This window comes from Sparus aurata, chromosome 5 (genome assembly GCF_900880675.1).
Source record: "Sparus aurata chromosome 5, fSpaAur1.1, whole genome shotgun sequence".
Classification (NCBI taxonomy): Eukaryota; Metazoa; Chordata; class Actinopteri; order Spariformes; family Sparidae; genus Sparus; species Sparus aurata.
In genome coordinates, this window is record NC_044191.1 from 19,842,002 (window position 1) to 19,857,219 (window position 15,218).

Sequence of the window (15,218 nt, forward strand, 5' to 3'; positions counted from 1 at the left end):
TCTTGTACGTCTACAGCAAATGTCAAAAGAAAAATGTTTTAAAATGCTCCATAGGACTTTATTCTTACAATTGTTTGGGCCGTCTCCAAACCCCTACGAGTTGCCATAAAAGAAAAAGGCTGATCTCTTGTTTTCTGAGTTTCTAGTTTTTGTTAAGAATTTGTAATAAATATTTTCAATGTTAATCTTCTAAACACAAGGTTAAAAGTGAACGTGCTCAGCCCCGAGAGGAATTTGTGTGTTTGGGCTACAGTTATCAAACTTAATTTGACTCAGGATGCAGTAAATAATGATGGAGAAAGCCTGAAAGCAGGAAATCAGAGTAGTTAATCAGATCTTTTATTGCTATGTGCTCCCCATTACAACAAACAGCATCAGTAGTGTACACTTCGATCTACACAAATACATAGAAAAGCAAATAGAGCAGAGAGTGACTGACAGTCATGACAATCATAATACTTCAATGCACGGATAGCACAGGGGTATTGATACAGTACATGGAGAATCCTATGCAGTAATATCTGTCTGAGGCTCAGGGATTGTCAATGTAACAGCTACAGCTACCCTATCTTTCATTACAAACTCTGCATATCAAGCAGCAATGTCGTTTAGGCAGCAGATAGGCTAAAGGATGTGAAGAGGACTAGGGAGGAAAATGTCAAATGGTTAGACAATACTGACAACTACAAACAGCATTAAAAACAACATTACTGTTACTACGCTAATAAAGTTTTATTGGTTAAAATAAAGCGTTTGTCTGCCAGTACATGTTCACTGATTTAACAGCTCTGTTAACAACCTCTACGAAACAGCTGTGAAAAGACAGCTTTCTGACGACAAGTAAAACATCTCAAAATTGAGCATGTATATTTACATCTAATTGTTTGCAAACAAAACAATGTCAATTCTAGTCTATGGTGTTTTTTTTTTCTCTTTAAGTAGAAAGCCTTTTACATTTTGAAATTGTGGCTGATAAAAAGAAAAGGGCATCATGAATGTGGTCAGTTTTCAGTTGTTTAATGGCTGCAGCTTATTGACCAGCTGGCACTGCACATACCGTAAAAACAAAGCAGAATCCTTTAACTCTCAATAAATATTTATGTACTCAATGCTATATACATGTATTATACATTGGCACACAGGAGTGAGTGTGAATAGTTGTGAGCTATTTCTTTGCTGAAAACACAAAACTGTGTCTTTGCTATTGCAGTCAGATGCATGGTGGTTGTGAGGAATGTCTTGAATTTCTAAATAAATAGCTTTTCTCTCCTGAACCTTCTTCTATCATCAAAAAAAAAAAGCCATTTAGGAAACACTTAGGCGGAAAATAACATGTTCCACATACAGTAATACTCCTCTGAAGGTCCAGCTTCTTGTGCTTTCAGTGAGGCTTTTCTTGCTGTAAATACAATATATTCAGTACAACCTTGTTCAGACTGAATGTGAAAGAATGTAATGAGCTTAAAGCTCCATTAAGCGAGATTTTTGATATTAAAAATTGGACTAAAACGACTCTGTGTAATGGTAAAGGGTCTCTCACAGTGATGAACCCACTGAGAATTAACACCTGACTCCGCAGCAGTACACAGCTCAGAGCACATTGGTTTCACCCTTGTGAACTCCAACAGATAAATCAAAAAGCTGAGTGTAAGTTAGTCAGCACCAAACAGCACCGAGCTGAGGAGACAGATTTCCCTCAGGAGTTGGTAAATACCAGATAGGAGTTAAAATGCGAGTGATCATTTATCGGGTGGACACACACAGGTTTCAATCAGACACTCATATTGCTGTGTTTCTGCTGGATGTGTCGACCAGTAACACTCTGATAGGTGAATGGGCACATGTGGACTGTACTGCAAGTTTGTTTGAGAGTCTTTCTGCCCCCTAGTGGTCAAAAAACGCTTAATGAAGCTTTAAGTTTTTGAAATCTAATTGCTAACTTAAAAAAACGTAAAAACCGGAGCACATTTCAAGTTGCGTGTTTGCTTCTTGTGTGGTTTCATCAAAGTAGAACAGAAGGACACATTTCAGTTGCATAGTGAAAAGTCACATCTGTCCAAGCTGAACAAGAGCCGGCTGTATCTAATATACAGTATTTACACGTGACACGTATTGTTAAATATGTTCCCTGGTTTGTTCTCTTCTTTGCCCTAACAACTTCAACCTTTCTGAGCAAAGACTTTGACAAGAGGGCAATACAAAGTGTAAAAAAGGTTGCTGGCTAGCACCATACATATTTCTGATTTAGAAAAATATAAAGGCTGTGAAGAAGTAATGGGAATAGTTTGACATTTAGGGGAGTGAACTTTATCACTTTCTTGCCAGATGTCGTAAGAGAATATGAAAACCACTTTTATTTCTGCACAACAAACATAAACTGACAGCTGGCCTGGCTCTCTCCAAAGATAACAAAATATATTTGTGTTGTTTTTAAATTTCAGTTTTGTACGGATTAAACAGAATATAACAGATTAATTATTGAACTAGTGCTTCTAGTCTTTATGCAGAGATAAGCTACCAGTCTCCAGGCTGAAGTGTTTCATTGACTGCACAGATGTGAAAGTGGTACCAATCTTCTTATCCATTCTGTGCAATAAGGCAAATAATCCTATTTCTTAAAATGCTGAACTATTCTTTTAAAACATTACCAAGAGCACCTTGTGCCAGCATTTGAGTGTGTAACAGTGACTGTTAATGTCCATTCAACACTGCTGCTGAAAATGTAAACGTTAGAAATAATCATATCACTAATTGATTAAAAGGGTGCTTGAACATATCCTTAGCTTATTAAAATAATACTGTTATTTTCATGTACAGTATTTACAGGAACCTTTATAAATACCCATTTCCATACAAACTGTGGAGTGCCACTAAACAGACGTCGCTGGTTATGAAACATCTATACAACTGAAACCATTTTCCTAATGGTTTTAACTTGTTTACCTCTGGCCACTTTCCATATGTGGCCACATAAAGTCCGGTGGATGATACTGTATATGCTAGGAATCCTCAAGTACTGGGAAAGCTGGATTCTATATGCGCCCAAGCTTAAATGTTGATTTTTTTTTGGCAAGACAAAGGCAGTTTGTTTCAAGTAAAAAGGGGCTTTTCAGCTGCATTAAATGATCTGTTGTCATGAACGTTCACATTGTCACTTTAATGACTGGACCTTTTCTCTCTCGCTGTCTGCAGAGCGTTTGCCGGAGGACCTGCTGCAACGCTACGCAGACATCAGGGCCTGATTCATTAAATGATAAAACCAGAGAAAAGACCAATCAGAGGGGAAATGCAAGGCTTCATGACTCACTTGTGTCAAAAAAGTCAAGAGTTCGGTTGGAATTACACAACCAGTAACATTTACTGACATGTTTGAAGTTTGGAGCAGTGTAGAAAAATAGATTCTGTAATTCAATTAAATCTGTCCTTTGGCTATTTTGAACCACTATAATTATTCACTATGAACTACTGCAGCTGTTTCATTAAGCTTTTCATTTGACACAGATGGAAATTACCTTTGGACCATTTCCCACTTTACCTTAATATGATTGTAACATTTTCTCCTCTTAATATCAAGTATGAAAGTCAATATCAGGGGCAAAAGGAAAAAGGGAAAGTCTTAACAACAAAGTGAACCAGCACTTTTTCTCTCTTTCTCTCTGTTTCTCTCTCTGTGGTGTTTTTGGTGTGAAAAGACTCAGGATGAAGCTGAATGATGATACTACTGTACATTAAGAGTTCAGATGGGAAAAGGGCATCACTTTCATCTCCCCACTTCAGAATATGTAGGCCACCGACTATCTGTCAAGCTGCTTGACCTCTGACCCTCAGCCGGGTCTGCCAGGGGGAGTGTTGTCATGGCAGGCAGCTTCCTGCCAGTGAGACCGATGTGTCGTGGTACCCGCCTTGGTGCTTTGGTGATCTTTGCTGGGGTTTTCTTAAGTGGAGCAGGGGTGGTGACCTGTTTCGCGGCTTTGCCTGTTGGGGCTGATCCTTTGCCTGAGCCTTGTTTCCCACCGCGGGTGCCGTTGGCCGCCACAGAGGCAGTTAATGTCTCAAGCAGCTGGGAGGCTGATCCAAATCGAACGTGCTCCTCCGTCTCAGCAGCATCTGAAAATAGAGACAGAGCTCCACTGCGCTTGCTGCAGGAGTCACAGCACAGTTTGTTGTAGCCTGGGATAGAGCAGTACCGTGCTAGGACCTCCATTTGGCAGAAGATGGATTTGTCTCCATTACACGGCTCATCTGAAAGGCACAGAGCATACGGTTTGAGCCAAACACGTGAGACACAGCACTGAAAAGTGGTGAGGGAAGGCCTTGAAAGGAGATCAAAAAAAAAGTGGCGTGGAAATGGATGCATTACTGAGCACTACAGCATTGCTTTTAGGAGAGTGACGGCTAAGTGTTTGTGCCACAAAAAAAAATTGTAGAACATTTCGTGCATAGCACATTCAGCAGAAGGTTGAACTCTCTGTAACGATGAGCGCTGTGATCCCAGATCCCTACCACTGTACATACCGCTGGCAAAGGGCAAAAAAAGTGATGCTAGTGCTCCCCTTATTCACATGTTGGCGAGATGCAGTGCAGTGATAGATAGGATCTCTTTTCTAATCACACATACAGCCGATCTTTAGAATGACCTCATGAATTTTTAACAAAAGCCTTAAATATGTTCCTGGATAAGCGGGATGTTGCTTCTTCTATAACAATAAAGGTAAAAAGGCCGTAGACTTGTGTGATGATTGGCGGGGAGGATTTTTTTTCCTTATGCCTGCAGGCAGCGTGTGTCTTCTCATTACTATACATCAAACACAGAAACAGCAGTGATACTATTAGCACATTTTCTTGCCCAACCCGCTTGCCGAGAAAATCTAACAGATGCTGAAGTTTGTGAAGTGCAGCGTGATCATAAGCACCGATAGTTAGTGCCTCTCATGTGTTGACATTAGCATCACATTCTAGTAACATTCATGAGCATCTGTTTCTCATTTGAAAAAGGTTCTTGAGGCTTACGCTCTGAAGGCTTCCAATGAGAAAATTATTTTGAACCTCTTAGTTGTGTGACTCCAAATCCAGACAACGATGGTAGCTAATGCCTGAAATCTTTTTTTTATTGTGCAGTGGACAGACACTGTTGTTGCTGAAAGAGTCTTTGAGGATGCTGATGCAAGAGAGGAACAAAGTGAGCGTAGTTATTATACACAATATGGCATAGGGACAGTTTGGTTGGCTTCTCAGCTTAAAAACAAAACACTAAGGAAAGTAAAAAAAAAACAAAAACAAAAGAATAATAAAAAACTACTGGAAGCAAAAAAGATATGTCGACATCTTGAGTTTTAGACTCCTCATTCCTCTGTTTTAAAATCTTGCTTCTTTTTATTGACCCTCATATTTTGGATGGTATGAATGCACCACAGTGTACTGCACGAGAAGTTGTTTGTTTTTAACTGAACTCACCTTGTCAGCATGCTCAGTTAAATGATGAAGTATCCACAATATATATGCACGTCTATCATGTATGGATTTGCTTTAATCATTACTCTATGTATATGTAGTGCCATAGTAATTTTAAAGCTCTCAGAACCCTGAAAGTAATATTTTTGAACAGCCACGTATGCTGTGGATCAATGTAAGATATACAGCGCGTGCTTTTATGGACAGGAGAGAGTGTGTGGCTTCTGCGTCGCCTTCCTAGTCTATCCCCGTAGCTCGGTTATGAATATCAACTCAGCATTTACATTTTAACGAAAGGATTGTATGTGCATGTGTAGACATTTGAGGATTACAATCATATATTAAACTGACACTAGAAAATCCTCTTTTTTAAAGGAATGCTAGAAACGATGTATAGGCTATTTAAAGTTGAAATGATTCAAGTTAGCTGTTTTAAAGCATCATCATTAGACAACCTGACTTACAGTAAGTAAACCTGTCTCCTGGTGAGGAGCTCTGTGTTTACTCCCTGTTTTACGGTTAAAACCCTTGATATTTTAGTTCTGTCCATGCTTAAATGTAGCATAACAACAGCCGAAAAAATAAAGTCACCAAGCTGACTTGGAAGACTTCAGTTACACAGGAATATCTACCTCAAGTTTGCATATTATTCCTTGTGTGACTATAGTTCTGAAAGGAGTGCAGGCTTTTCTGGTAAATATGTACTTGCACTACATTTACCATCCAACATTAATGGAAGTAATTAATGCTGACTTTATGTCCACTGTGATAAATCATGGGTCGGCCTATTTTTTTTTATGCCATACAGAAATGAATGAAAACCAAAGGCTGCCTGGAAGGTTGGAAAAATACATGATTCATAGTTAAGGAGGTTTTGACTTTTGGAAACAAATGACAAATGGTGTATTTTGTGGTTTATTTTGGAGAAGTGTTCAAATAAATGTTTACTTATTCTGAAGAAGCCAAAATGTGCTGAAATATTGACCCATAGACTTAAAAAGAAACTTCATCTGTGCTGCTTGAAGAGGTATTCATTTGTCCTCAGCTCTTAAGAGACGTTGTTTTTACCATGGCAGGGTCCCGGTCTGCACTGTCTCACATTTTCAGGTTTGTCTCCATTACACTGATCTCCAATCCGGCAAGTGACCAGACGCCTCTCCATTCCCTCTCCGCAGGTCACAGAGCACTGTGGAAGAGCACAGACAGTGGCTCACTCACATATCGTCAAAGAACAGAAGTGAAGGCAGCTCAAACAGCCAACAGGAAATGTCAGGATAGGTGGGTGGGATGGTGAATCGACTTGAGGTCCAAGAAACATAATGTTTGGCTACACAGTTGACCTGGCAGAGACATCACTGTATTTCTCCGTGAGTGTCAACACGGAAAGCTGCAAGAAGTAAAGTCTGTCGCATACTGCTGAAACATTTTGTCCCATGGTTAACACGAAGCATACTTTATTGTTGCTTGTTTGGACTGTCAACTTCAGTTTACTTCATTTTTTTGTAATGTCACTGTAGAATTAAAAAAAAGCTGCAATACATATTAATTTTAATATATCTCCATCTGGCAGCTCAGATTACACACACACACACAGTGATATCCCAAATCTAATCTGTGAAAAATAAAGCTTTGCACAAACATGAGTTGGGTTTTAAGCACATCCACCTCACAACCACTGATCCCATTTAAACGTATCATTTGCTTGAGTGCCAAACACATTAAAAAAAAAAACCTCCCTCAGAGTAGATGCGCCTGCCTCATAGATTTGGTTGTATTTGCACCATGCATTCAAGAGTTAGTACATGTCAGACACACCTACAAGAATTTGTCCTCCAACTTAAGCAACACATTTGGGCATCTTTAAAAACACTCATCCTAATATGCCATGTGCAAAATATGCTGGAGTCTGAATAAAATTTGTTGGAGGGATGATTGAGAATATCTGGCAGAAATGTACAAAAACCTATGCTGACAAATGTTGCTTCTCTTATTTTATTCTACCTTCTACTGAACTGCATGTTTCTTGTGTCCTGGCTGAAACCATCCCATTATCCATTATTTATTTCCAGTTCCAGCTTCAAATTCTCTCTGTCTTTCTTTGTTGCCACAGCACTGCTTCTGTCTCGTATCACTAATACCATTGACACACAGTCAGCTTAAAGGGATAGTTCGTTTTTTTTGAAGTGGGGTCATATAAAGTACATATCAATAGTCGATCTGTTTCCTACTGTAATCACCGATCAGCGCAGCCTAGGTTTGGAGAAGTAGAGAGCTGCTCCAGCCCAGATGCTCAGCTTTGTACTGCAGTGAACGGGGTTCAGCAAAAAAGCGAAATTAACCACCTATAACAAGGCTCACCTAAAAAAATTTACATCAGGTCAAGTGTACGTTGTATAGGTAAAATTCACACCGCTTTAAATTCACACTGCAGAACCCCCGTATCCCTACGCATGAGCGCTAATGTGGAAGGATACGGAGAGATAAGTTTCGTTTTTATCGAAAGTAAACCTCTCGTCCAGCAGCTGGGCCTCGCGCTGTATTCTGCCGCTCGCAGATCAGCTGTTGCCCAGTTACGCTAGTGCGTAGGGATACGGGGGTTCTGCGGTTGAGAAAATGTAGTGCCAAAAGAAAGCGCGGTCTGACTGCAATGTAAAGCGGTGTGAATTTTACCTATACAACGTACACTTGAATTGATGTAAAACATTTTAAGTGAGCCTTGTTTTTGGTGGTTAATTTCGCTTTTTTGCTGAACCCCGTTCACTGCAGTACAAAGCTGAGCGTCTGGGCTGGAGCAGCTCTCTACTTCTCCAAACGGAGGCTGCGCTGATCGGTGATTACGGTAGGAAACAGATCGACTATAGATATGTACTTTATATGACCCCACTTCAAAAAAAGCAAACTATCCCTTTAAGTGTTGATGACAAATATGAACACCTTTTCCCTTTTTCATTCAGACTACATGTATAAAGGAACACCATGGCCTTTTAAGAGATATCAATAGAAGAGTGTTACACAACACCGTTTGTACTGTGAAGACCATATCTTCGTTCGTTCGTTTTCTTTTCTGCTTTTCTGACAGGGTTGCGGGATGTTGCCGCTTTCTATCCCCCCGTGGGGGGTTGCGGGGCTTACTGGGGCCAAATCCAGTTCGACTTATGGCCGAAGGCCAGGGTACACCCTGAACGAGTCGCCAGCTCATTGCAGGACCCTTACTGATGGCAGTGGCTGCTCTACAGGGTGCCAACTGCACATCAGGAGCAATTCTGGGGTTCAGTATCTTGCTCAAGGATACTTCGGCATGTAGCTCAGTCCCACCCCAGGGGAGCAGGGGATTCGAACCAGCGACCTACTGATCACTGGTCCACCAGCTCTGCCCACTGAGCTACAGCCGCCCCTTGAAAATCATATCTAACGCTAACAATTCCTTGGGGTTATCAGTGAATGGATGTAGCAATCCAACTTTACATAGCGTCTTTCAAACAAATCAGCATGCAATTCCTTATGAGACTTACAAGGGATCATGTCCTTAGCTGTTTTTGTACCAGTTCTAGAGCTTCTTAATGTAACTTTGATTTGTTATTCTGGGTTGTGCAAATAAACTTGATTTAAAATTGGCCTACTCCTGAGCAGTGTTGGGGGGTAACGCAGTACAAGGTAACGCATTCCTGTAATCTGTTACATTGAACTTGTAATTTGCAACTCACATTACAACATTATTGTTAAACGCAGTTTAGATGCAGCATAAAGCTGATAAAAGGAGCATCTTGTGTATGTCCCGCCGGGATATGTGGGCATATATCAAGTTTAACATGAAAGTTGCAGTGCATACAAATGTGATACATAGTAATGAGTAATGTGTAACATGATTAAATTCAAAGCAATTGTAAAATGTTGAATAAACTCTGCTTTTGTGAATTATTAAAAGAAGAAAGCTAAACCCCTTAAGAAGTAAAAATCATTTTTATCATTAATTTCACAACAAACTACTATCATGCTTAAATGCTCACACATTCGATGAGTTATTCTCCAAGCCATGCTATCAGAAATCTGACCACAACTCAAAAATGAACTGCTGAAATGAAGAACTGCATCTTATTAGCTCTTATCTGCTCTTTGCCGCTAAGCTTGATGTCTGGTCTGATCTATTGGATTTTTTCGAACGGTTTCAAAGGTCTCATTTGGATGCAGGGAATTGGTTAACTGAGACCGCTGTGTTTCCGAATGAGATGCAACGCTGCTTCAAATAAAATATCGGATGTCTCGTGCTCTATCTTTATAAGCGGCCTTGTCATGTTAAGGATATCAGGCATGTAAAAGCTGCTGTTGTATTGACACCTATTTACAGGACAAATGGTGAGCTGATAGCGATTAAGCCAACATAAGTTGATTGGAAACAAGACTTGTTTCCAATCAACTTATGATGGCTTAATTGGATCAGCCAACATAAGTCCGATCCGATTAATCGGATGGATCTGTGGCTAAATCATCAACACCCAGGTGAAGGAAGTACAGAGTTTATACATAAAATCTCTCTTTCAAATAGATCATGTGGATGCTGTACCTCTGACCACGCTCCGGTCCTCCACTGGGCCGGACATGGGACTCTGTTACAGGGCCTTCGGCTCTCTGGCTTCTCTCCGCTGCAGTACTTGCTGTGGACGGAGCGGTTGGTGCCGTCGTGGAGGAACTGCACACACCGAACTGTCCGTATCTGAAAGCCCAGGGTGCCGCAGGTCTTGGTACAATGCTCCCATTCCTCTGAGATCCATCTGGAGAAATCAAAGTGAGGGTACTGCTGAGGATATGAGCTACTTTTAACTACTTCAAAAACAGTTAATTTAATGAGTCTAAAACCCTGCTAACAGAGTACAGCAGCAAATTCTCACGTTTGATAACCTGGAATTGTTTTTTTTGCATTTTTTGCCTTCGAACTGATTAATGGTTATTATAGAACAGATGCTGATTAATTTTCTGTTGATTGACAACTTGATTAATTAAATAGTCATTGCACTTCTCCTGGAGAGTGTCATCTGGCAGCAGGAACCAACTTCTCCCTGCATGGGAACATGAGTCTGATTCGCATCAATACAAGTTGTAGTTTCAGTAAAAGCTGAGAATAATCTACTCCAGTCTAAAGTGAGCAGGAAAGTTAACTTCAAAAGGCTGATCGAGGACATAATACAACTGTAAATATTCAGAAAGGCTCTTGGACTCCATGTTGCTACGTGCTTTTCTTTGTCTTCACGTTTGTTGTGTTTAATTTGATGGAATTTGCCTCTGGATGAATTCAAGATCGGAATCCCTCACAACGTTTATAAATCTACAATCACATCGCGGTGGTTGAGACGGTAAATGGGTCTTCCTAAAGGGCGACAAAAGGCGAGCACAATGGAAAACGATTCTTTGCAGGCCAGCAAAGAAGAATTGTTTGGAATTCAGGAGCAGGTGTGAAGAGCTTTAATCATAGCATTCACTGACGCAGGATAGAAATACATACGGAGAAATGGCATGCAGCTATGACATATTCACTGAGGACAAAGCCTGAGTGCTCTGAACGCAGATTAAAAATTCTCCCAAAAGTTTAGACTCACCCGACACCTCTCACACATAAAGCAACACATCCCTTTAAAATGGTGAAAGCTGTCATGCTGACTGACTTACACTCTCAAATAAAACATTTGTATTAATTCCCAGAAAAACATCAGACGCCATCTGTGTGACTGTCTTCTTCCCCCGAGTCTGTCAATGAAGTTGATTTTCCCAGAAGGACTGTATCTGTCTGTGTGGGCGTGTGTGTGTGTGTGTGTGTGTGTGTGTGTGTGTGTGTGTGTGTGTGTGTGTGAGGTGAGGCGTTAATATTCAACAGAGGATAATGACATGATGTGTAGGTAATGGAGAACACTTGAATATGTACTTGGTAGCACTGGAACTGACTCATTAGATTCTATTGAAATGCAGCTTGATCAGCTCCGGGTGTATTTATAACAAAGGGTTAGTCCACTCACATCAGAAATCCACTCCAGTGTATTTTCATCAAACATTCAGAGGCTGCAGTACTTTAGGGGTACAGAATGTTAACAGTGGTCAAAACTCCTTCAGACTGACGAACCCATTTGCTTAGTTGTTTGTGAGGATTAGAAGTGTTTGTTCAGAACTTCCTCTGAATATTTCAATTATGATGGCAAGTTTTTAATGCCTTACACGGTAGCCCCTTTTTCTCACAGGGGTTATACATTGCTGTGTGTTGGAATGTGCGTCATCATGGAAAAACATGGTCCTCCAACAGCTTTTGTAGCGGGAACTAACGCAGCTGCCGTTTTGACAACTTGCCAGGTTCGAAAAAATGTGCACAGTCCTACCCATGAGTGCTGAGATCGTCTATGGAGTGGTCGTGGGTCAGACCGTGGACATGTCGAAGCTAGTCGTGATCAGTCGCTTGCTGGTGTGTACAAAATGGTCTGTAAATGGTGTAAAATCTATATCCCTCGCACAGTATGCTGCTGCTTATTAAATCTGACAAACTGCTACATCTTTTTCACACAAACAAATGCAAATAGGCAGAACGACAGCTGGATACACACACACACACACACACACAGGGCAAAAACATCTCCAGCCGATGCTCTCCCAGCTGGTGGTACCCTACATCGTCAGGGTCCCACTTGAATCATTTTTAGGCACACGGCCCTACATCTTCTCCTTGACATTTCTTATCTCCTCTGCCTTTGCCTCCACTCCTCCTCTCCTCAAGTTTGCCTCAAATCCCAGTCATGATGCAAGGCGGGGAGTCTGGCAATGATGAAAAAAAAATTTAGGCTAGCTATTGAGGGAATTCACCTTTCTTTAGGGTCTGCCTCCTCACACGAACCAACTCAGATATCAGTACAGAGTACAAAGTCAGTGAAAGGAAAAGTAGAGCACATACCTCCACCCAGGCGGCAGCTCTCATAATCTCTCAAATTCTTTGATTTGCACAGAAACAGATTTTAACCTTGGTTTTGACATGACGCTTTAAGTCCAGGAGGTGCGCTCAAAGAGAAGTCAGTAAAAACATGAGAGAAATACAGTTTCCTTAACAGCATTGAGTGAATCCATTCCATCCAAAGTCAGATCTCTCTCCTCTCTCGCTGCTTCGGTTTGAAGATGAACAGGACTGCCCGTGGGTAACATTAGCACATGTGAAGCCTTGCATCATGGCTATGTATTGACCTAAAGAAGCTGATGCACATGCAGCTGTAAGATTTTGATGGATGCTCTTGGGTGCAGTTTTTCCTTTTCGTTTTTTCTTTTTCGGGCAGCTGCCTTTAAACTTCCCTCTCGTCTTGGTGCATTCACAGCCTGCGCCATCAATCAGCTTATGCAGCCCTCTTTAATCACCTGCAGGCCTTCTTTTTTCCAGACCCTGCATTTGGACACCCTCACCTCAGTCGGCACATACAGTGGAGCAGCCTGAATGTGTCCTCACCCAGAGAGGCCATGTCGCCCTCACAATGTCTCGTTTCTGTTCTTGTTTGGTAAAACTTTAAAGCAGACTGATATCTTGCAACAAAGCTCATTCTCAGTCAGGTCACACTGAAAGGATGTATTGATTAAAAAGTAGACCTGTCTAGACACACTGCACAGGAAACTCTGTGCAAACTTTGAGAGATTTACTAACTGGCTGGGTCTCACAAGGTTTGAGTCCAACTAGATTTAAAGCAGCATTAAAACAAACATTAAGAGGTGAGTATAAATAGAGATTAACACTGCTGCTTCAGGCGCAGTATGTCAAATGGGAATCACTGATATAATGTGCTGGAGACAGGAAACTTTCTTTCTGTTTTTGTCAGCTTAATGTCAAAAGTATAGAAGAGACAACTTAATGCCCCATGCAATGACTCCATTGAGCTAGAATGATTCGATTCGTTGTTTGATCACATTTTTTCCCAATATTTCTGATTTAATCCTTGATGCAGTTTGCAGGTTTTTGTATTATCAGCCTATTTTAACACCTTTAAAGGGGCACTATATATTTTAGGAGAACAAATTCAAACGTTTAATATTTAGACTGTTAATGAGGTTTATACAATCTCAGAAAAGTTGGAGAGGGAGTGCAAAGAAAATTTTGACTTAGATCTCTGAATACAAGACACACCTACTGGCTGACGGTCGCAATTTAGCAAACTTCCTCAGAAATTCCGCTGTATGTATATCTTCTTGTGAATTTGGCAGCAGTTACACAAGGTGTTCAAGATTTCTGAAACTTTTATCCCACTCTTTTATACTCTCAGTTTATAACCCCATAATGATCATACTTAACCTCTTGATGTAACAGGGCAGATTTTGGAGAGCCTTCTTTCTCTCCATTGCCTCTAAATTGCAGACACCACAGTGAAAAAGAAGCTCATTCAAATTCAGCTCACACTGAGAGGAGACGCTTAAACATTTTATCTTAATAGACTGCAGCTAAGTCCCAGTTTGAATCTAATCAGCACTTGTAATAACTCCTCAATATATTTTCCTGTGAGTGAAGTTGGGAAGTGTGCACTCACTGAGGCTGTGTGCAGTCCTGAAGATTACACATTCTGCGGATGGGCTTTGGCTTTTTGCTGGCGTCGCAGTAGCCTCGATGGAGCATCTTTGTGTCCCCTTTCTTTCGACAGCCATACTTGGTGTACTGATAACCTGCAAAGGAAGCACAGGTGAAACAAGGGAACATATAAAGAAGCAATTGGGTACATTTCGATCATTACCCAGCCATTTGCACAGGCTGGAAATCAAACCGTATCATAACCTTTCAAGTACCAGAAGCTGTGGAGCATTGAATGCTTGCTCAGATTTGTGGTCTTCTTTATTATTATTCTTCTTGAATGGCGCCGAGAACGGCTGTGCTTGCAACTGATTCTCTTAATGCCATTGTCTCGAGAAGACAAGTGTAGCCACTGATTGAAGCTGATCAACATTATTGCTCAACGCATCAGAACGTACTTAAAATCTCACTTGTGTGTACACATACTTAATAAAGCCATTCGCAGACCCTTCAGTGTGGGGAGTTTCTTCTCTAGTTCTCCTGTGCCAATAAGAGTTCTTTTGGCTGTAGCTTACTCAACAGTTTAAAATGACCACTTTATGTACGCCTATCCCTTACAACAATTAGCCATCATATACATACCCTCTTATCAAATCACTAGGTAAAACATCTTTTAAAACAAATATCTAAAGTTTATAAAAAGTGTATGTGGTTTGCTCTGTTACTCCCAAACCTGGCCTGAGGAGCAGTGTGTGTATTTCGCAATCCGCTCTTTTGAATCTAAAGAATTCATTTCCTCTTATCAAATTAACTTGTTATCTCAGAAAATCGGCTGTTTGTCTACTCAAGATAACAAGATAAATTAACCTGTTACCATGAGAAAATGAGCAGCGTTATCTTGAGCAATCGTTAACCCATGACGTTGAGATAACAGCTTACAAATAAAAGGATTGCAAGCGTGGCTGTTCTTAGCTGCTTCATTTACCCAGTTTCCGACTATATAATAATTTAGCTAAATAAAGATGTATGTTCAGCAACATTTAACACAGATAAATATTTATCCATCTAAAAGTATTGGAAAAAGTGCATTGTTGATCAAATGTTAAAAGAATTTCAAAAGGTACCTATTTTTCCCCTTGTTTCACACAGCTAAGTTACATTTTGTAGCAAACGTGGTGTCATTTTCATAAAACATTCATATAGACTCAAAGAAAACTCTCATTGTACTTTCGAATCATGTGTCGACAACTATCATCCT

At 40.5% G+C, this 15,218-nt stretch overlaps 1 protein-coding gene across 4 annotated transcripts in view; it reads right to left on the bottom strand.

The window, feature by feature from the left end:
* Positions 1-317: 317 nt before the first annotated feature.
* Positions 318-15,218, bottom strand: part of adamts3 (ADAM metallopeptidase with thrombospondin type 1 motif, 3) — a 139,836-nt gene continuing 124,935 nt past the window's right edge. For all 4 annotated transcript variants that reach the window (XM_030418205.1, XM_030418206.1, XM_030418204.1 and 1 more), the window contains 4 exons: positions 13,983-14,115; positions 10,013-10,220; positions 6,520-6,637; positions 318-4,242 (listed from right to left, as the gene is read on the bottom strand). In XM_030418205.1, coding sequence (XP_030274065.1) covers positions 3,761-4,242; positions 6,520-6,637; positions 10,013-10,220; positions 13,983-14,115 — 941 coding nt within the window. In that variant the 3' untranslated portion in view covers positions 318-3,760. The remainder of the gene's footprint in view (positions 4,243-6,519; positions 6,638-10,012; positions 10,221-13,982; positions 14,116-15,218) is intronic.